This window comes from Martes martes (genome assembly GCF_963455335.1).
Source record: "Martes martes genome assembly, chromosome: 1".
Lineage (NCBI taxonomy): Eukaryota > Metazoa > Chordata > Mammalia > Carnivora > Mustelidae > Martes > Martes martes.
The window spans coordinates 81,012,935-81,036,869 of record NC_137888.1 but is presented as its reverse complement, the minus strand read 5'-3'; the positions used below and the strand labels follow the sequence as shown (position 1 = coordinate 81,036,869).

The 23,935-nt window shown below is 36.5% G+C and overlaps 1 protein-coding gene across 1 annotated transcript in view; it reads right to left on the bottom strand.

The window, feature by feature from the left end:
* The window catches only part of LEKR1 (leucine, glutamate and lysine rich 1), a gene marked incomplete at its 5' end in the record, with an annotated part of 183,857 nt that overhangs the window by 29,889 nt on the left and 130,033 nt on the right, over positions 1–23,935 (bottom strand). The window contains 3 exons of the mRNA XM_080825190.1: positions 2,296–2,389; positions 22,131–22,334; positions 22,685–22,762. Coding sequence (XP_080681316.1) covers positions 2,296–2,389; positions 22,131–22,334; positions 22,685–22,762 — 376 coding nt within the window. The remainder of the gene's footprint in view (positions 1–2,295; positions 2,390–22,130; positions 22,335–22,684; positions 22,763–23,935) is intronic.

Here is a 23,935-nt window from a genome sequence, read left to right as displayed (position 1 = left end):
AGCTAAATGATAAGATTTATTAACAAGAAGTTATGTCCTCTCAACAAAATGAAATGCCCATTTATATCATAGAAAATTATACATGCCAAAATACATCTATGATATAATTAATTTATTAGAATGATATCACGGTCTTAGCAAGAACTTAGAAAGTCTTATACAGGTTTATTTTCATCATCAGATTAATAGCATGAAGCAAGACTATAATGCTTCTATATGATCAAATGCTACATTAACTTGGTCCACTTGCTATGTTAGCACCTCACAGACAGGGTACAGTAAGCAGCAGTAATAGGAAGATTGTAAACGCAAAGCCTTCTCTAGTAGATTGTATCTCAAAGTCCTTCATGGGGTGTGACCATGAAGATAAGATAATACCAGTCTAAGAGAAGCTCAGGTATTTGAAGGAAGGGAAGAATCTGTGAATCTCTATTCACATTAATTTCATCGGTGAAATTTTTGCATCAAAAATGAGATATTTACAATATCTCTTCACACATACTTCCAAATTGCTCTCCAAAGTGTTGCTGTAACTTCCAGCCCTTTAAAGACTGAGTATGAAAGATTATCTCACAAGACCTTATCACAATGCCAAAACTACTCTGTTAACTGGATGGATTTAAAAAAAAAATCTCATTGTTTTAATTTGCACTTTTTTGGATTGCTGGTTAGGTTAGTCATCTTTTTTGTATTTTCAAACATGGATTGGTAAGGATGGAGGAAGTAAATAAGAATAGGCTAGTCAACTGAGTACCCCAAAGCTAATAAAAATTAGAAAGAATTAAAGAAATGTGGGCTTTAGAGAAGAAGGAAAAGAAAAAGTCCATACTTCAAAATAAGAATGCCATTTAGAGCAACTTTAGTCTGTACTCTCAACTTTTGATTGTTGCCTCTATGGAACTGTTATTATAGTGTTCATTTCGTTTTTAGCCTGAGTGTGCTATCCCTGAGGGACAAGGAAAGTGGGATTGATTTATAGAGGGCCAATAATGCCTGAGTATTGTCAAATGAGTAAAGAATGGAAATGAAAGTGAAAAATTTAGAACCGGCCTGAGCCAGCAGCAATATCTAAAGTGTTTCAATTTGGTGGGTGGTAGGGTGGAAGAATTCAGGTAGAGATATTAGCTTGATGCGGCCACTCTTGTTGCTTGAGGTTACAAGTTATGGGGTCTAGTCATCATAGAGAAGAATCTGATAATAAGCAAACAGGTTGTCAGGACTTTAGTCAAGCAATCTGATTGCTTTAGTCAAGCAATCTGAATTTCAGTAGCCAGTTCCACCTCTAGATGTAAATTTACAATGTTATCAGAAAACCAAGGATGAAGACTAGTGCTAGGGCAGGCATCAGCTGGGCAACAGAAAGAGTTGGAAAGACTTGACGGCATTCTTCAGGGTAAGATCCTGGGATCATCAAGGAGTACCATAAGTTTATGACAGGGAAATGATGGCTATAGCCTTAATGACTAGACCTGTACAAGGCCTGAGAAGGTAGGGACCAATAATTTTTAGAATATTATTTGTATCTTTTAAAATTATGCAAGTATTACATATTTATCATTGAAACTTTGAAAAATTTAGGAAAATCCAAAGACAGAAATTAATGCATTTTTCAGCATGGGGAGAGAAAATATTTTCTTTGTAAATAGTGAGCTAAATACTTATTCATTTTACTTTGCCAAAAGTTCATAACTGAGTAATTTTGTCATTTTCCATTCTCTTGTGGTATCTTCTAAAAGCAGAGAAATTGTGAGAATAAATTAATATTCCCCTGCTTTTAAGGACGTAGTCAAATGCAGATTCTGTCCCTTTTCAGAAAAAAGGTAAACACTTAAAAATAAAAATCACACTTTTACATGAGTACTAAGGGCTATCTTGATTTTACAAGATTTTAAATTCTGTTCTTACCTTTTCATTTCCCATTATGTTGTCTAATATTTTGGAAAAGACATACGTTATGGGCATGTTTGGTCTAGGAAATTCCAGAAGGAATCAAAATGTGCATAGAAGCCAAGATATCTGGGATAGCCCTCTGGCAACAGAATTTTTTTTTAATATTATATTTATTTGTTTGATAGAGAGAGAGTAAGCACAAGGGAGAACAGCAGGCAGAGGGAGAAGGAGACTCCCCACTGAGCAGGGAGCCTGAGGTGGGTGGGGCTTGATCCCAGGACCCTGATTTCATGACCTGAGCTGAAGGCAGACACTTAATCAACTGAGCCACCCAGGTGCTCCAAACAGACAGAATTTTTAAAAAGCAAGTAAGATACATGCGGATGAAAGCTACATTATCATTACCTTCTCTCTCCAGTTATCATCATTTAGCAGCTTCTGTCTAAGGGTTTCCTGCAGCTGTTCGATGCTTTTCTGATGTGAAATCAGCATTAGTTCCCTGAAAACCATAAGCCCAACAAATGAGTCAAGACCCTGACACTCTTCCTAAATTGTAGTTCCTTGCTCAGAGAATAGTATTTCACAACTTAATCTGTTTCTTCTCTTTAGCAATATATATACTGCCACTAGATACTACTTTACCATTAACAGCAATTTACAAACACTACAACAAGGTAAGTATTTTCCCAGCCTTAATTTTTGTTTAATAAGTTATTACTTTTGCATGAAATAGTAACAACATATGTAGAGTCATAAATATCATAAAACATTGCACATTATGGTTCCAAAGTTTAATGACCAAATTCTAATACTAGACAATATTTTGTTTCCTAAAGAAAAGGAAAATATGTTGGGATATGCCATAAAATCAACACATTTGTGGTTCTCGCTAGATTTATTTTTCTTTTACTTGTCTCAAGTACTGATAGGAACAAACCAAATTAAGTAGAAATTCATGACTGAGATATGGTATAGTACAAAACACATTGGGAAATTGAAAAGAAAAGACAAACATTTTAATATTTTAATCCACATAAATGGATCTTGAAGTTTAGTTTGTAATCCTCTGGGTAGGGTAAGTATAGAACATTCATAAGAGCATTTCACAGAGGCACTGAAATTAAGCTTTTGAATATCACAAGTAGTGGCAATAGCACACTTGTTAATAGGACTCTTTCCCTCTTCCATAATCAATCGCCACGTCCCTCCTTAGTTTCGGTGTAGGTGATTCTTCTCCACTGCTTATTCCTAATTCTAATCTTTGTTTTCTATCACCACCCTGTTCCTTGTAGCTCTGACTCCTTTCTCAAAATTGTGACTTTCAATTGTAACTGCCTGTTGGACATCTCCACCTTAATGAATCATTAATACCAGATCCACTAAAAAACAAGTTTACTATCATCTGCAATCTTGCTTTTCCTTTTGACTTCTAAAAATCTTTAAGAGTCAAATCTTTGGTTTGAAATCCCTAAGTTTTCTCTCTCTCTTCTTCTTGTTCTACGATATCCATTCAATACCAAATTCTGTGTTTTGCTTCCTGAGTGGACCCCAAACTATTCCTTCTCTTCCTTTTCCACTACCAACAGCCTTGTTGAGGCTGTTGACCTTTTCTCCCACCTATATTATTATTATGGACTCTCAATCTCTCTCTTAATTTCTCTCCTATTCTCACTCTTTTAACATTATTAAATTTTTTTCTTACCATAATAAAAATAATGCTGACATTTCTAGGCTAGAAAATTTTAAGGACACAAGCATAAGAAGACATGTTGGACTTGGTAACCAGGATTATGAATATCATTTGAGGGAAACTGATTTAAAAAAATTAAAACTCCCAGACTTCTCTTTCCAGAAGTGTGTTAGACTAGGTACTTTGACAACATTCCTACTGAAAATTAGTAAACATTTTTTTAACTTATAAAAAAATCTTAAAATTCATCAGTGAGCTGGACAAAAAGTGGGAAGGATGCAGAGAACAAAACCCAAGTGAAAGAACAGAAGGATATGAGTGGAAAACTACTGAGATTTAAATAAGGTCTATAGTTTAGTTAATTGTATTATACCAATGTTAATTTCTTAGTTTTTACAGATGTGTCATTGTTATTAAAAGTGGGCCAAAGAGAAACATACACTCTCTCTGTACTGTCTTTGTAACTTTTCTGTAATTATTTCAAACTAAATCTTTAAAAAGGTGAAGTAAAAGGAAGAACCCCCAACAATAGGTAGAGCATTGAAACCAATTCTCACCTTGAAGATACCTTCCAAAATTGATGAACTTGAGCTTTAAATTTCATAGCCATGAAGGGCTTGCGAGATAAAGAGTCTAAATGGAAACTCACCTGCATGAAGCTGCATCTCAAGAGCTGCACGTGCAGTATATGTGTGAAATTCACACCTAGTATGTGTAAAATTTAAATAACATCTCTCAAGGTACAAAAGAAAATTACTGGTTTTGAATTGTGGTGCTAGATACAGGGAAAAATATAAATTTCTCACAGGAATCTGTAACCTAATGCAGGTTTTTATCATGAATTCATACAACCTGAGTGGTTCAAAGAGCTTCATGTTGAAAATATACCTTAAAGTAGTAATAGATTAACTTTATCTCCAGATGTCTGGTAGGAAAAAACACCAATATTTTAGGGAGCAACCTATCTTCATCCTGGGACTAAAAGGTTTTCTACAGATAAAAAGTCAAGACCTATGAGATCCTGATTTTTTAAAAAAAATCACAAAACTAGAAAAGAAAAAAAAAAGTCAGTAAGAGAAAGAATAAGCAGACACAAATGAAAATATAATTAAACTCATACTTTCTAAAGTGTTGAGTTTTCAGATAAAGAATATAAAATCAGGATGTTCAATGAAATAAAAGTTATTTAAATAATGAATGAAATATGAAAAAGCATCAAATCAAACTTGCAAAAATTAAAAACATAATAATCAAAATGAAAAACAGTGGGTGGTCCTGTAGCAAATTATTCACAGCTAAAAAATGAAGCAATAAACTGAAAGGGAGATTTAAAGAAATTATACAGAGTGAAGTACAGGAAGTGTAAAATATGGAAAATATAAAAGCGAAGTTGATATATGGAGGACAGAGGGAAAAGATCTAATATATATCTATGCACTATTTCAGAAGGAGAGGAGAGAAAAGAAAGGAAACAATATTTGAGAGGACTATTCCAGATTGATGAAAAACACTAACTCACAAATCTAGGAAGCCAAATGGATTCCAAGCAAGATAAATAAAAATAAATCTCCCATCTGGGCATCTGATAGTGAACATGAGGAACATCAAAGTTAAAGAGATCTTAAAAGAAACTGGAGAGAAAAAACCCAATATCTTCAAAGGAACCCAAACATATTGAAAGCTTATTCTCCAACACAAAGGAAGTCAGAAAGCAAAATACTATGTTCAAAATTTTATGAGAAAATAACCACCAACTAAAGTTGGGTACCCAGCAAAACTTTCTTTCAAAATGAGACTGAAATAAAATATGCTCAGATAAGCAAAATCAGAATGTTTACTACCAACTGAAAGACCTTTACTAAAGAACCTTTTAAAGAGTATGCTTTATAGGAAGGGGTAAGATTTAGAAGGAAGGTCAAGTATGCAAGAAGAAATGTGAACAAAGGAACTGGCAAACACAAATGCAGGGAGGACTTCTTGAGCATGTGATCAAGACAGTTGTACAAAGCGCATGCTCAGAAGGGGATCCTGTGCTTCAGAATTAATGCATTATGATCACCTACAAGACATTCTTAATAATTTTATCTTTAAATTTGTGTTTTATGTGACGTCTGATGGAAAAATTGAGCATGTACCAGGGGTTTGGCTTAGAGCCTTGGTTCACATACAGTCCTACCTCCTATCACCTCCCTGCCTTTCTAGGATGGTTCTCCAGCCCCTGCTTCTCAGCCCTTGCCCAGCATCTGCTTTGGGTGTGGGCTCAGGTGTAGGTACCTGCATGGGGAGGCTGAGGGTTGGGCATGTGTACTCCCCCTGCTCTGAATCATGGGGAAGAATACTGGGTGCTTGTGAAAGCCTGTATCCACTCCACGATTTCCCCATGTCCAAGGGAACACAACATTCAATAGTAATCAAGAAAATACCAGGGGCATCTGGGTGGCTCAGTTGGTTAGGCAACTGCTTTCAGCTCAGGTCATGATCCTGGAGTCCTGGGATTGAGCCTCACTTCAGGCTCCCTGCTCAGCAGGGAGTCTGCTTCTCCCTCTGAGCTTCTCCCCTCTCATGCTCTCTTTCTCACTCTCTCTCTCTCAAGTAAATAAATAAAAATCTTTAAAAAAAGAAAAGAAAATACCATGTCGGGTTGAAGGAGGTACTATGAAGGCAGGGAAACAAAGAGGTCCACATTTTCAGTTTGCATTGGGCTCTGAAAATTATGCAGCCAGCCCTGAATGCAGGTAATTATAAACAAATATCTGTATAAAATATAGTTTTGAGCTCAAGTATTCTTTGGTCCTGGCATGATTCAAGGAGACTTTGAGATATTAATTTTAGACTTCACTAAGTATGCATAGTAAAAATTTCTAAAGTAACCACTAAAAAAATACAAATAGAATATACCATTAGAGGAAAAAGCACAAAGAAAATAAACAAAACTTCAACAATACCCCTCTACCCAAAAACCCAAAAGGTAGAAACAGTGCAGAAAAAAAGGAAAAAATATAATGCTTAAAGTAGCAATCACAATGATGGTAAATAAATTAAACTCATAAGTTAAAATAGAGAAACAGTCTTGGTAAAAAAAGACACTGAGCATAAAGAACATGTATGTTCTTTATAAGACGCATTCCTAAAACATAAGGGCATGGAAAGATTTCCTTTTTCTTTTTTTGGAAAAGATGTAACAGGTAAATATTAAAGAAAGAGAAGCATGCAACTATATTATATTAGACAAAGTAAACTTTAAGACAAAAGCCATTATTTTGGGCTTACAGTGACAACAGGTTAATTCACCATAAGTAGTCTAAATTTGTATGCACCTGTTAAAATTGCCTCCAAATATATAAAGCAAAACTTCATAGAACCGTAGAACTTCATAGAACCTTAAAATCCATACTATAGTTAGATTTCAACACAGTTCTCTCAATTATGTCAGTCAGTCTCTGGGATCACCACATAAGGCCATGGAAATGTATACTGCACAACTCCAGCCTAATGTGAGAGGTCTTCCTGTAATGTGCAATGCAGCAACCCAAGGTCAAACAGACAAATAATTCAGAATATAGAGGATTTTAGCAATGCAGATAAGACTGATTTAAGGTTCATATATAGAACCCTGTGCCAAATTAGTAGGAAAACACACAATTATTTTCCAGTTCACATGAAATGGGACATCCTAGGCCAGAAAGTAAATTTTAAACAACTGTTATCTGATTAACCTGTATAGTCCAGTATGGTAGCCACTAACCGTATGTAGTTTCTAAGCACTTAAAGTGTAACTGGCTCAAATTAGGATGTGCCTAAATTTAAAATGCATACCAGATTTGAAAATTTAGTACCTCCCAAAAATCTAAAATATTTGTTATAATTTTTAAAGATGATTACATACTTAAATGATAGTTTCTATATATGGAGTTAAGTGAAATATTTTATACATTTTACCTGTTTATTTTTCTCTTTTAATGTGGCAATTGAAAAATTTTAAATTACATAAGTGGCTCACATTATACTACTGAACAGCACTGTTAGAGTCTATATTCTCGGAAAACAAACGTCTGTAACAAAAGACACGTAAAATATCTCCACGTATTTGGAAATTTAAAAAATGTATTTCTGTAAGTCATGGGTCAAGTAGAAAAATCACAATTGATATTTAAAAATACTTAGAATTGAACAATAGTGAAATTGCTACGTACCAAACCTTACAGAATATAGTTAAAGCAGAATGGATAAACCAATTGTGGTATAGTTTAGAATATAATACAGATAAAGAAATGAATGCTTTTCAGCTACATGCACCATAACAGACAAATCCCAGAACCATAATCTTGAGCACAAAGAAAAAAAAATTGGGTAACCCTTACAGTATGATTTTATTTCTATGAAGATTTATGCAAACTAACTTTTTTAAGGACTGTAAACAAGTCGGTAAAATTATAAAGTGAAGCAAAGAAACACCAGGTGTTCTCTACAGGATTTTATAGATGCTCTTTATCCATGTGAAGTTGTTCTCTTCTATTCCTAGTTTGCTGAGAACCACAAAATGCAAGCTGGTGGTTTCCTCCGCAGAATGAGGCACTGTGGTAGAAATGCGGAGAAACACAAAGGGACTTCAAAGCTAATGGTAGGGTTCTATTTCCTAAAATGAGGGGTTGACACATAGATGTTCATCATACTGTACTTCTTTATACATTACACCTACGTTCACTTCCTCTTTATTTATTCAGTATTTATTTAAAAATAATTAGTGATTAAAGCCTAAGCACACGCATGTGGAGGAAAAGGAATCAAAAGGAAAGACTAAGGTGAAGGGCCAGGCAGGTGTTGACCAGGTAGAGTTGACCATCAGCTATGCACACTAGGGACAAAGCAGTGTCACTGGGCCCTGGAAGCACAGAGATGAATTAGGAAGGCAGGATCCCTGTCCAAATGGTGCTCGAAATCCAGTAATGTAAAAGAAAAATTTATCTTGCTGAGTGTGAGGTGCACCCAGCAGGTTCTGATGCTTGCTTAGCAGTCTCCAGGCTAAGGAAAAGGAAGTGAAGCAGAAGAAACAAAGAATGAGGACAGCAAAAGTGGAATTGCACTAGAAACCTCATTTGTGGCTTTCCTCCAAATATTCAGCCATTCCTGTCTCCCTTGCAAACTCATCTTCCTGTACTTGTCATTTAAATGTTTGTGCTCCTCAGCACTTTTCCCTTTCTACTGTTTCTCTAGATGATCTTATCCACTCCTATGCTTCAAATGCAAACTAGATGCTGACAACTCCCAAATTTTATCTCTGGCTCAGATCTGTTCTCTGTATTCTCTGAGTATCTGACTCATGAGTCCAACTCACCACCTGACTGCTCTTTTATATTTCAGAGACATCCCAAACTTAACATATCTGTAATCTCAGAGGCTCAAGGTACTAGAGTTTATTTTTTGCTTATGCTATGTGTCACCTGCTGGTTTGCTCCCCATGTTTTGTTCCAGGGTGTAGCTCAAGGAGCAATTTTTACCAGGAACGCTACTTTAGTGGCAGATGGAAAAGAGAGAGAGCGCCGAATCCTAACCACTAGATCACCAGGCAGCGTCTGGCAGATGGAAAAGAAAAATCTCCAAAACATTGGTGCGCTCTCTCACATTTCAGTGGCAAGAACAAGTCGAGTGGCCAAGTCTGATCACGGTCAGGCATGGATAGAATAGTTCTCTCATTGGGAGGTGTGCACCTGGCACCCAGTGGAGCCCATTGAAATTCTGAAATTCCCCTGGAAGCCACTTTGAGGATCTCTATCCTGGAGGCAAGGGATATTCCTTGCTTACATTGTGGTTCATTTTTGTTGCTGAGTAATATTTCATTGTATGGCTATACCACAATTTGATCAATTCACCTGTTGACAGACATACAGGTTATTTCACAGGTTTGGGCTCTTACAAATGAAGCTGCTATCAATACCTCTGTACAAGTTTTTATATAGATAATCCCTTTAATTCCTCCTGAGTAAAACACTGGGGTAGCAAGTAAGTATGATGCTTAACTTTTTAAGAAGCTTCCAAACTGTTTCCCAAAGAGGTTGTACTGTTTTATATTCCAACGAGCTGGGTATGAAAATTCATTTCTCCACATCCTTGTCAACACTTGGTTATGCTCAGACTTTTAAATTCTAGACATTGAAGGTGTGTAGTAGTATCTCACCATGGCTTTAATTTGCATTTCCCTAATGACTAATGATGTTAAGCATCCTTTTGTGTACTTATTGACCACCTGTATGTCTTCATTGGTGAAGTGTCTGTTCAAATCTTTCATTCATTTTTTATTAGGTTATTTACGGTCATATGACGGAGTTTCTGAAGTTCTTTACATATTCTGGAAACAAGTCCTTTATGAGACGTATATTTTGCAAATATATTATTCCAGTATACAGTTTGTCTTTTCATTCTCTAAACTGTCTTTTAAGAAACAGAAGTCTTAATTTTAATGAAGTTCAATTTATCAGTTATTTTTTTTCTTTTATGGAGTGTTCTTTTGGTGTTGAATCCAAGAAATCTCTGCCCAACTCAAGCTCATAAATGTTGTTCTTCCATGTCTTCTTTTAGAAGTTTATGATTTTAGGTTTTATATTTAGATCTTTATTTTGAATTTATATAAATATATTTCATAGTATGAATCAAAGTTCATTTTTCACACACATATATACAATTATTCCAATACCAATGGTTTCAAAGTACTATCTTTTCTCCAATGAATTGTTTAAGTACCCATGTAGAAAATCAACAAACCATATACATGTGCCTATTTCTGGATCTCTATTCTGTTCCACTGATCTACTTGTCTTTCTTGAGACTATACCCCACTATTAAATATGTAGCTTTACAAGAAGTCTTGAAGTCAGGTAGTGACTATTTAGGTTTCTTTCCAAAGTTGTTTTGCTTATTCTAGGCCCTTTGCATTTCCATGTGAATTTTAGAATTAGCTTGTTAATTTCTACAAAAAGTTCTGTTGGAATTTTTGTGATTGCAGTGAATCTTTTCTTTTTTTTTTTACGATACAGAGAGAGAGAGAGAGGAGGGGCAGAGGAAGAGGGAGATCTGAGCATGGAGCCTGACATGGGGCTCCATCTCATGACACTGAGATCATGACATGAGACTAAATCAAGAGTCTGATCCTTAACTGACTGAGCCACCTAAGTGCCCCAACCCACTTATCATTATGAAATGAATTTCTTTATTCCTAGTAATATTCTTTGGTCTAAAATCTACTTTACATGGTATCTATAGTATTTCAGCTTTCTTTTGATTAGCATCAACTTGGTGTATTTTTTTCATTGTTTTACTTTTAAATTATTTGTGTCATTACATTTAAAATAAATTTCCACCAGGCAGTTTATAGCTGAATCTTACTTTTTCTTATACAGTCTTATACAAAGATCCTTATATAATCTTCATCTTTTAATTGGAATGTTTAGACAACATACATTTAATTCGGTCGTTGATATGGTGAGCCTTAAATCTATCCTCTTGCTGTGTGTCTCCTATGTGTCTCATCTGTTGTGTCCTTTCCCTCTTTTTTCTGCCTTTTTTTGGATTTTGCATATGTCTTATGATTCAATTTTATCCGCTTTTTTGGCTGTTTAACTATAAATTTTTTGTTTAGTTTTATTTTAGTATTTGCTATAGGAGTAATAAGGGGCATCTTTAACTCAACACAGGTGTAGTAGACTGAATAATTGCCTTCAGAGATATCCATGTCCTAATCTACAGAGTCTGTATGTTACTTTATATGCCAAAAGAGACTTTGCAGATGTGATTAAGAGTCTTGCTTGACATGGGGAGATTATCTTGGATTATTTGGTTGTGCCCTAAATGTAATTACCAAGGCCTTTATAAGAAAGAGGAGAAAGTGGGGCGCCTGGGTGGCTCAGTGGGTTGATCCTCTGCCTTCGGCTCAGGTCCTAATCCCAGGGTCCTGGGATCGAGCCCCGAGTTGGGCTCTCTGCTCAGCAGGGAGCCTGCTTCCTCCTCTCTCTCTCTCTGCCTGCCTCTCTGCCTACTTGTGACCTCTCTCTGTGTCAAATAAATAAATAAAATCTTTAAAAATAAATAAATAAATACATAAATTAAAAAAAAAAAAGAGGAGAAAGCATTAATATAGGGGAAGGTGATGATGTGACAAAGGAAGCAGAGACTGGATTCATATGGTTAGGATACAAAGAATGCCAGAATGCCAGCAGCCTCTTAAAGCTGGAAGAAGCAAGGAATGGGCTTTCTCCTGGAACTTTCAGAAAGAACCTGCCCTAGTGACACCTTGATTTTCGTCCCTAATACTCCTGTGGACTTCTGACTTGCAAAACTATAAGATAAAAAATTTGTGATGTTTTAAGCTTCTAGATTGGTGGCAATTTGTTACAGCAGCAATAGAAAACTAATGCCATGGTCTACCTTCAAGTGCTATTATTATACAACTTTAGATATGAGATTAGAATTTTATAATAGTAAACTTAATCAAATAAGGAACAGCAGTTGATGGAAACTGAAGTAGCACTTGACTGGGTTTTTAAAATGCCAGTATACAGAATGGATGTGGCTGGCTATGAGCTTGTTAGAAGTAGCAGACAGCACAGTCTTGGCAATTTGGTCCATTTTATTTCTTAAGACTGGTTTCCTATTTGAAAAGAGGCCTTACTGATCAGAAAATTCCAACAGGCATTTTCAGATGGGTTCCTGTCAGTACACTAGAAGTTACCTTTTTTGTGAAATGGGTGGTACTGAGTATTTAAGATGCTCAAATTGCAGTCTCTCTGAAGACAAATATAATTTAGATACAACCAAAGTAGAATCCATTCCATATACATTCCTCTGATGGACTGTGTACAAAACGCCACTACTGTCACGTGTTTCCTTTTAGAATAAAAACTGAAAGTCTAGATTATAGATGCTAAAATAGAGTAGACCAAGGTTTAAACACCTGTTAATGAAATGATAATTATTCACTGGCTTTTCAGAGTTATGAAGTTCCCTATGACATTTCCACAAAGTCTAAGGTGTTTTGAATGAACTCTTTAAAAAATCATGGACTTAGTCTGCAGTGGTAAGTCTGCTTGATTTATTTATGGCTCTAGAAAAGAGAAGGGCTTTCAGATCGCTTTGATTCCTTTTGAGCCTCTGACCCAGACTCTAAGACTCTTGTGTGATTCTTTAGTAGGACAAAGCAGAAAGAATAATCATATGTGATTGTACAAATACTTACTGCCCTTAATTAGCATGAAATGGGCATTGAGTAATGTAAACAGAGATGATTATATGTGTGAAAAAGATAATCCTAATTCTAAAAACAGAAATCACACTTACACACTATACCCATTGTTCAGGAATACAAAACCATTTAAGTCACTGATGATGAAAAAAAAACCTTGTGTTGAAAGAAACTAAAAGGGATCAGTTTTGACTCTTGTGAGCCTTTCTGCTAGAAATCTAGAGGAATGATAAGAAATAAAACATTGTTAGATGCATATTCCATATTTTCCCATGTTGAAAATGTATAGCCATTTTTTAATATTATAGAGACATCTAATTTCCTCTTCTGAACCCATTCTGGAGATAAAAATGCCTTAGAGTTATAGGAAACAATACAGATTTAGGTCCTAAATTTGGATTTTATTAAGAATCTGACCAAGGAGGGGCGCCTGGGTGGCTCAGCAGATTAAAGCCTCTGCCTTCGGCTCAGGTCATGATCCCAGGGTCCTGGGATCGAGCCCCACATCGGGCTCTCTGCTAGGCAGGGAGCCTGCTTCCCCAACTCCACCCCCACTATCTCTCTGCCTGCCTCTCTGCCTACTTGTGATCTCTGTCTGTCAAATAAATAAATAAAATCTTAAAAAAAGAAAAAAAAAGACTCTGACAAAGGAGATTATCACTAGAATCCAGGAGTTTGGACTGTATCCCCACCTCTGATTTTTGACAAGTCAGAAGCTCTCTGGACCTGAGAGAAACACAGGGAAATTTCAAACTTTAAATCATGTCATCAGTGGTTTCATAGGGATTAAATTAATTCTCATCCATACATCCATCTATCCAGCAAATATTTACTGAGTACCCATTATGTGTCAGGCATTGTTTTAGTCTCTAGGGATATATCAGCTCTTTCTCGCCATTTTTTGGTTATACACCTAAGGCAATTGACTAAATTTTAGAAGAAACAAGATTCCAAAGTAGTAAATGACCATCTAAAGTGACACAATTCATCAGCAATTCTGGCTCACGCTCATATCAGCCTTGAGCTCTCTGCAATGGTATGCTGTCTTTGCTTTTTATATTTGAGAGGGAGGTGTGGCTATCTGCAGCACTCTACCCTGCAGTTTCATGAAATATTGCTTAAAAATAACATTTCTGGATTGGCACAATAGGCAAACTAGGATCTCTCTCAATTAGGAGTATTTATTTTTAAAATTTTAACTTTTAAATTCTTAGACCCAAAAGAAAATGAGAATCTAATTCCTTACATACATGCAAAAATCTAGATTCCCTTAATTGTAGTTAAAAACGTAACTGCAAACAAATGTCAAACCATAATGCCAAACGACAGCTTTAAATTCTATTTCACAAGTTGTTCTTTTAGAGATGTCTTCACATTGTCAATCAAAGAGATAATTTTGATTTTGCTACAACTTCTGCCTTATTTAAAAGCCGTTAACTCTGTGGTATCATAAGAAGTTTGGCAAGCCTCTTGTTCTGGAAGCTGTTGACAGACAGGAAATCAGAGAAAGAGGTGAATCTTGGGGGGAAAAATGATAACGTTCATTATTTTGGAATGATGTTACTTGAAACATTTTGTTTCATAATACTTTCAACTAATAGGATAGCATCCAAATTGAATCACTCCATGGTCTAATCTTTACAACTTGAAGAGTAAAGCAGAAAATATTGGATTGAATAGACATTTAATGAATAGCTACACCACCAGTGTAGGGTGTAAACATTAATAAGATATGATGCTTTAAGGGGTTAGCAACCTAAGAAAAGATGAAAGAGAGGGAATACATTTTCTTAGCACTTACAACCTACCAGGCACAATATTAGATACTTCAGTCTTCATGAGAAGATAGCTATTATTAGTATCCCCATTTTGCAGATAAGGAAAATGAGCCTTAAAGTGACTGAGTTGTCCAAATTTGATACTGGTCAAGTTGAGAGTTAAACCTATTTGCCTAACTCTACAGTCCGTTTTTTTATACTTAAGCCACAGTACCAGGAGGTAACAGACCCTTTCTACACTGCTTCTGAATCTTTTCAGATTCAAAGCAACTTTTTAAAAGATTTTATTTATTTATTTGTCATAGAGAGAGAGAAAGAGAGAAAGCACAAGCAGCGAAGGCAGCAGGCAGAGGGAGAAGCAGGTTCCCCACCAAGCAGGGAGCTCGATTCAGGACTCGATCTCACAACCCCAGGATCATGACCTGAGCCAAAAGCAGACACCCAGCTGACTGAGCCACCCAGGCAGGCATCTACATTTCTCATTTTTTTAACCTTCATGAAAATATGACAAGCCTCGTTAAAGGAACTAAACAGTAAAGCTTCTCTTCATCTAGAATGTGTTGTGAAATATTATTCTATTTTCATTCTGAAGATATAACTCCATTTCTGATTTTGCCAAGACACCAGAGAGTAGAAGACAAAAGTCACCATCTTATATATCTTGAGTGAATGGAAGAATCCTGAAAGAGTAGAGAGGTGGGGTAAGAAAGCAAAAGGGTGGGGAGAGCAGACAGAAAGGGAACACTGAGGTTTCTGCTGATTTTCTCATGGATGGGAGTCCCCTGAAGGCTCAGTGTTACAGCATGGTTGAGAAAGAAGTCACACATAGACGAGCTGACAAAACAGCCTTTCAAGACAGATGCTGAGGGAATTACGTGAACTGTAGTGGAGAGAACATGGGTAATGAGGTTAGACACAGCAGAGCTTGATTACTATCTTTGCCAATTATGTGACCCTGAGTGAGAGACTTAGCCTTGCTTAACCTCTTTCCTTATGTAGAAAATGTGGGAAAATGACCTGCTTCACAGGTGAAGGTTCCCAGATCTGCTAACCAGTGCCTTTGGGCAAATTTGGAAATAACTTCCCCTCTGGGTTGGTAAATTAGAAACAATATTCCCTCTGGGTGGGGTCAGACCTGGAGACCGAAGGTGTGGTAAGGGGAGAAGGGAATGGCATACTTATGCAAGAACACTGAGCTCCTTCCCCTGTGGCATGTGGCGAGGACAGGAGAGTCTTGACTGGTTTGCAGATCCCTTACTCCTTCCACTGAGTACCATATAAGGATGCCTCTCACTCAGGACATGATCCCAGAAGCCTTTAGAGGGCTCCCCACAACTGTGATACCTATGGATTGTGTGTGAGAGAGTTTGAGAGGGAGAAAAAGGGAGGTAGGGAAGGGGGAAAGGGAGAGAGGAGAGAGAGCATGAGGAAGCGCATGTTTAATTATGGGGTCATATAATATATAGATGCTCCTGAAAAAAAATTGCTAGATTTTGTATATATTCCTCTGGGGTGAGGGTTTGTAGCTTTTGACTAAATAGGAACAAACAAACAAAAACCAAAGACAAAGAGTGAGAGGAGAGGATCTGGGAATTGGAAAGAAGTTAAGGTTACATGTGTGGGGGAAGGAGAGTAAAACCCTTCATTATAGTCTAAAAGATACCCTTCTGGAGGGATAGGGAGCACTTAAGTAAACTTCATTTAAATCAGATAAAGAGGGCCTCCCCCCCCCGCCCCGGGTTAGCCCTGCATTGGGCTCCTCGCTCATGGGGTGGGGGGTTGGGGAGGGTCTGTGTCTCAAACCTCCCTCTGCCTCCTCCTGGCTGGTGCGCCTTCTTGGGCTCTCCTGCTCCTGCGTGCTCACTCTCTCTCAAATACATAAGTAAATAAATCTTAAAAAAAAAATAGAGTTAGGCAGATAAAGAGATACAGATGTATATTATTTATTTCACAGAAGAAATCACAACTAAGCAACTTGCACCTAACTTCGGTTACAACTAAGTTTTTCTTCCAACAAATGCTCTTCACTAATCCCATCCTGCTATTGGCAAGTCAGTCAAATAAGTATTTTCCTATAGTTCTTGGAATTTACCAAGATGGTGCTAATACAGCTCTTGGGAATGCAGAGTACGAGAGCTGTCACAGACAGCTGCGGGTTTCGGCACTCTGGCTGTAGCCCACGTGTTAGTGCATAAATTTCTCTTAAGTGTTATGTGTGGGCAGTTTCCAAGCTTAAACACATATGTCCTTGTAAAATGTTATTTGTAAGTTAGTTATAGGGAATTCCAAACACATTTTACCATAGAAATAATTTTCTATAAAAATGGAATTAGGCCTGCAGGCCAGCCAACGGAACCCTGTTTAATCTACTGTAGGCCTGAAGCGCTGTCACAAATGCACAGTCTGAGCAGAGTTCTGGCTCTGGCTGATGAGACCTCATAGTCCAGAAGCATGAGAGCAGAAAGCTCTTTATATAGAATTGAGAAAACAGCCGCCCTTCTCTCTGGTGCCATCCACTGTGCCTCCTTCCTGTTCCACCAAGGAGATGTCTCTCTCCAGCCTCAGTGTGTCTGTGACCAAGCTGGCCAGACCTCGACCCCCAGCATCCGTGATCTCGAAGGACCTACTTTCCCTCCTTCCAGGGGAGCCTCGTCTCCTAATAGAGCTTCCTGAGTGTGGGGGAGAAAGCAATGCGTAATAGAGTAGATTTGTCCTAATACTTCAACTATTTCCTAGTTACCATTTCCTTTCCTGCCCCAAATTCAGTTCTACCCCTTTTTTCCTTGGGGTCAGTTTTGTCTTTTGATGTCTTCCTTTTCTCCTCTTCTGAATCTACACTGCATCTGAATTGCACCTTTCTCATACGGGTCCCAGTGGAGCTTTGGCAGGGGTTCTACAGCAGGAGAGCTGAGGGAAGAGCGGTGTGTACGTGAGTCTGCCTGAGCTTACGGAAAGCACATGCCGTCACACGGAGCAACTTGGGTTTTGGCCTTTGGAGAGCACATCTGGCAGCCTGGTGGTTTGCAAGTCTTTCTATGATGGTGGTTTGGGATGTTGCTGTGTGGCAGAATTCCAGGCACCACCCTGTGCTACTAAACAAGAATCTCTGTGAATGTTATCAGTATCTCTATCACTTCATCTTTGGAGGGACTTTTCACATCTCCAACTGCTTTAGGGACACCTCTATTTAGAGGTCCCTTTGGCACTTCAAAGCAAAGCTTTACAGGGATCCTTGTTCAGTTGAGAGACAGTTTACTGTTAAAGGGAAGAAAGTGGAGAAAGAAAAGCCAAGAGCATGCATGAACCTAAGGAATGTCCGCAGTCAGGAGGGATGGAAAAGAACCAAACAGAGACAGAAAGGTGGCAGGTAAACAGATTACCCCCACAGTCAAAGGAAGACTTGTATTTTTACATGTATAATGCCTAATTCATGCTTATAATATTTTGAAGTTGTTCATTGATTTTGCTACTCCCTAGATGGGGAAGTTTTAGTATCACAGAACTATCCATTTTCTTAGTATTTTTAAAATTTTTCTTTTAAGTTAAAATTATAGTCTTTAATTTCAAATGAGATTTTCATATATCTTTGATAAACATAAAAATATAGTGCCTAATGTATACTGATGGTTTTTAAAAATTTTTTTATCTTGTTCTGTTTTAGGCATACCGGATTGCTTAAAAAGAGGATTCTTTAATTGGCTTGTCAACAAAAATTTCAAGGTAGGTTTGGACAGAAGTGTCAAAAGCTTCCAAAAGGTCATTATTCTTCAAGATATCTTTTTAACTTGGCTTTCTTTTCTTTTTTTTTAATATTTTTAAAGATTTATTTATTTGAGACAGAGAGTGTGTGGCGAGGGGGCAGAGGGAGAGGGAGAGACTACTCCTTGCTGAGCATGGAGCCTGATGCAATACAGGGCTCCATCCCAGGACCCCAAGATCATGACCCTGAGGTCATGATCTGAGTTAAATCAAGAGTTGAATGCTTAACCACCTGAGCCATCCAGGCACCCCTAACTTGGCTTTCATATATCCCTTTTGGCTCAAAATGGAATAAACTCTGGCTATTTTGCCACTATCCACTTGGTCCAGACATTTAAATAATCTAGCACAAACTGGCAAGAGGTGGGAGCTGAAGATTTTCATTTTTCTCCTATTACGCTTAACCATATATAAAGTCCTTTCATTAATATCAAAACAGTAAATGACCTGAGTTGTTCCCACTATCGCCATACCTTCTCCACTCAGCATCAGAATCATCTTTCCACAGTGTCACTCCTCTGCTAAAATCCCTTCAATGGTTTCTTTTCGTTGCACTGTATCTAATACCCAACTCAAAGGCTTGGGAGACCCTGCATGCTTTGGTCCTCGCTTCTCCCACTCATACTTGTTAGGCCTATAGTCAAGCTGCCATTTCTGAGAACTCACCAAGTTTGCTCTTCGGTTGTAAAGCTCTTCCTGGCTTTTGGCCTGGTTTTACTTTGACTTGTCTTCCTTTATATATCATCTTGGAAGTCACTTTTATGACTGCTCTTTCCAAATCAGGTCCCCTTTCTATCAGTCTCTGCTACTATACCCTTCTACTTATTTTATATCCATTATCACAATCTATAATTATTATAGCTACTCCTCACTTTTTTTTTTTTTTTTATTATTTTTTTTTTTTTTAATTTTTTTTTTTTTTTTTTTTTTATTTGACAGAGAGAGAAATCACAAGTAGGCAGAGAGGCAGGCAGATAGGAAGGGAGAAGCAGGCTCCCTGCTGAGCAGAGAGCCCGATGTGGGGCTCGATCCCAGGACCCTGGGATCACGACCTGAGCCGAAGGCAGAGGCTTAACCCACTGAGCCACCCAGGTGCCCCACTCCTCACTTTTTTTAATTATGTCTCATTAGAATGTAAGCTTCCTGAGGAGAGGGATGTTTCAGATTCACTATTATATCCCCACGGTACATAGTACCTGGCATATAGTGAATGCTCAACAAATAATTGTTGACTGACTAAATTACCCAAAGCAAGTCATTCATTCCCTCAACAAATATTTGTTGAGTGGATACATGCTAGACTTTGAGGATACAACAGAGGACAAGGCAGACAAAATTTGAAGGTGGCCTAAGACAAAGAAAAAGGACAATAGGTTATGTCTAGGAATAATCCTATGACAGTATGGTACATAAGCACATTTTTATTTGTTATATGGCAGACAGTAAACTTAGTGTCACCAAATGACTAGGTAATATCATATCTACTTTTGGACAGACTAAAGTGTAAAGAGCAAAGAAGAAAACAGGGCAAGTATATGAAAGAAAAAAGGGGGGGGTGGGAAAGAGAAGGTGGTAGTTCAGTGATGTCTCTATTTTCTGAAAACTTAAAGAATTATCTTTCTCATTCAATACTTAAAATGAGGGTAAGATTAGAACCATACTAAAATGTGGCAAAACATAATCATCCTGGTGAGTGTGTATTTCAAAGAAATCCTCCAAGAAAGTTCTATATTTATTCTAATGATGCCATCAATCCTCAAAACACTCATAAGACTATCTTTTTTCAAATTGCAGCAAGAGATAATTTATTAACCATAGAGAAAAAATACAATTCATTTTTTATCCCACATGGTATTTCCCAGATTGACTTCCTACCATGTTCACTGGACTTGCTTTCTGAGATGGTTTTTAAAATCAAATTCATTCCTAAAGGGCAAAGATTCATCATACAGAGAATATTCTAAAACATATGCACTTCAGTAAATCCTCAGAAAAGAGTTCCAGAAATGTTTGAGCAAAGACAGGGTCTTTTCAATGACCACTATAAAGAAGATGGCATTCATTCTGATAAACAAGTAAATATAATTAATCTGACATCATTTGAAATGGGGTATTAGAGGTAATACAGGAATATAAGAAAATTACTCAGATAACCAAAGTTATAAGCAGAAGATTTAAAAAAAATTATTTATTTCATGGTGTCCTAGGACATATGATTCTGTACTTTTTATGTAGAATATAAAGCTGATTTTTATTTTTCTCACTCAGGGTCATCATGATGGCCACCAGTTATTAACCCATGTTAATAAATACAGGAACATTCTAAGTTACTGATGTGTGTTGGGCTGTCTCTATTGCATTTTGGGTCAAATTGCAATGCTTTTCAAGTTTTTGTTCGGATTTAGTTTTTTTTTCTTCTTATGCAGGACCAATCTTTCAGTTGCCATTTCTTCTTGTTATTAGTAAGCTTGGACCTTGCAAATATCCTACTTATGAAATTGCTGTTTCTAATATGTTATGGGCTGAGTGACTATGTAATTGTGAAATGGCAGAGGTGGTGAAGAGTCCTGTAACTATAAGGTATACCATCTTTGCAAGACGCAGGTTGTTGGCATGGCTGAGTCAGGAAAAAATGGTGGGTGGCAATTAGCACTGCAGTTGTTCATCTTATCCCAGGATGGACCAGAGATAAGACTTGTTCCCCTATGAACTGGACAGAACTCCTTCTAGCTTGGAGTTAGAGACAGATGTAACCCAGGGCAAAAAGTTGATGAGAATGTTCTAAGACAATTTAATTCTAAGTAGACTTTTCCTCTGAGAGCAAATAGCTGCCTTAAAGAACAAAAAAGTTTATAAATCTTCTAAGTTAGAAAATGGTCTAATACTTATAAAATGAAATTAACAAAATAAAAAATAAACTAAAAAATTCAAGAAAAATGAAAAACAAATAGCCAATTTTGGATTCTGTACACAGAGAGTAATATGACCAAGATTCTTGCCCTTATGGGACTTGTGTTCTTCTGGAATATAATAGTTATATCAATAAATGTAAATGGGATAATATCTCCCTTAAAGACTCCCAGATTTGACAAAAAACCTAATAAAATAAAAGCCCAACATGTGTTGTATATATCAGATATGCATTTAAAACTAAAGAACTTGAAAAGAATGAATAAAGACATACCAAGCAAATGAACACAAAAAGAAAGAAAGCAGGGTTGAGATATTAAGTACAAATAAGGTTAATTTAAAGACAAATTAACTGAGCAACAATATCTAGGAAGGTTAAATGAACATGCTTTTTAGTTTCCCTTTTCTACCTGAATGTCAGAGGTATCTGTGGAGAGCCCTCAAGAAGAGGTGTTGATAAGTAACAGAGAAGAAAAGTAGGAGCTAATGAAAGGAAAAAGTGATACAAAAAGATGTTTTTCTGTTGGAAAATGATAGAATCCAGCAATTATTGGTCTAGGTGAAATTCAGTAGTATAAGATCACACATGGTCTTTTTGATACTTTTCAATAAAAATCTAACACCAAATGTAATGTGGATTCCATCTCTACTTTCACAACTATGTGACTTTGAGCATCTCATTTAACCCATTTGGATTTCAGTTTAATCATCATCAAATGAGGTGGTGGGATGTGATGACTTTTCCTGTGAAATAAGTCCTACATGCCATGATTTCACTGTCATTAATATACGTAAGACCTTGATATTTCAAGTATATATGGAATACTGAGTTAAATAAGATATTTTTGGAAGAAATTATTGTGGACTGTACCTTTCATTTTTCAGTGTTACAACCTCTTCCTTTGTCTGAGTCAGAAGAGTTTTGGTTATCTGTAGTTCATTTTCTGCAAGGCTAATTCTTCTTTTCATGTCTTCTTCTTGTCTTTCTTTTGCAGTCAGTTCTTCCTGTAAAGTTTTATATATTTGTTGACAAGCCATTAAAGAATCCTCTTTCTCTTTAAGCAATCTGGTATGCCTAAAATGGAACAGGATTTTAAAAAAAGCTCACAATACACATTAGACATTATATTTTTATGTTTATCAAAGATATGTGAAAATCTCATTTGAAATCAAAGACTGTAATTTTAACTTAAAAGAAAAATTTTAAAAATACTAAGAAAATGGATAGTTCTGTGATACTAAAACTTCCCCATCTAGGGAGAAGCAAAATCAATGAACAACTTCAAGTTACTACAAACATGAGTTAGGTGTATGTGTAAATAACACAGTAAGAAAAGCTAAGTATATCTCAAATAAAATGTTACTTAAAGTATAGTTTCAAATTCAATGACTAAAAATGTTAATTTAAAAATTTGCAGTGTATACCGTGACTCAGAAATAATGGATTCAAACTTCAGTTTTCTAAGTTCTCTTTGACAGTCAGCAGCTTCATTAGATTTATTCCTAAAATAATATAAAAGGTTCAAAATTTTATTTCAAAATAGTTCAAGTATAAATGTTTTCCTTTTTTAAAAACATGTTTTTCCTTTATTATTTTCTTATCTTTATATTCTATTTGTGAATTCATATGCATACTTCCTTGAGATTAGATATATAAAGTCGAGGGGTTTTTCTCTGTCAAAAAATCACCCGATCTGTGAGCCCAACAATGTATTTTTCTGTATCATTATTTTATTCATCCTTAGGAGAAATTTCTTAGCATCTTTATATTATTATTTCTTCAAAGAAATAAACATTCAGGTCACTTCTATAATGGCTAAGTAGGCCCCTGTCAGACTCATCTGCATACAAATAAAAAGTCTAAACTTGAAGAACATTAAAAAAAAGAAAAACCCCTATTTGAAGGCATTGGAAAGTGAACAAAAACAAGAAGATTCTGGAGGGAAGCTGACACTTGGAATGAGGTGATAGCATGGGGTCAGGGTTTTGTGTGTGTGTGTGTTTAATGATTTCAAACCTGAGAGTCCAGTCTGCACCATGTAGGGGAACTAACATTCTAATAGAAAACATAGTCTGGCCTAAAGAATTAGAGCACAGTGTTCGGGTCAACCACAGTGCTGAAAAGTGAAGAGTGACTCAAAATAGGAGAGTCAAACACAGGAAGTCCCAATACTGCATATAGACCCTACACACACATCTGGCTGGGCTCTGAACTCTTCATGCACAGGGCAGACTCCAATCAGGATAAAGATAAAACAATTAAACAGAGATCTGAGCTGTTGCCCTAAAGACAGAGTTTACACTCTGAGGCCAACCAAACTATCTGCTTAAAGCAGCAACAACCTTACCCCCAACAATAGTATTTGGAGAAATATAACAGAATCCAGAATTTCTATAATATAACATTTATAATGGCCAGAATATAATAAAAATTACTCAACACAAGCAAGAACAGAAAAACATGACCTATTCTTAACAGAAATGACAGTTAACAGGGACTGCCTCTGAGATGACCCAGATACTAAAATTTGCAGACAAAGATTTTTCAAAGAGCAGTTATAACTCTGTTCAAAGACATTAAAAAAAAATCCACTCTAATTAGTGAAAAGATGATAAATCTCAGCAGAAAAATAAACCATTAAAATGAACCAAATGGAAATTCTAAAACTGAAATAA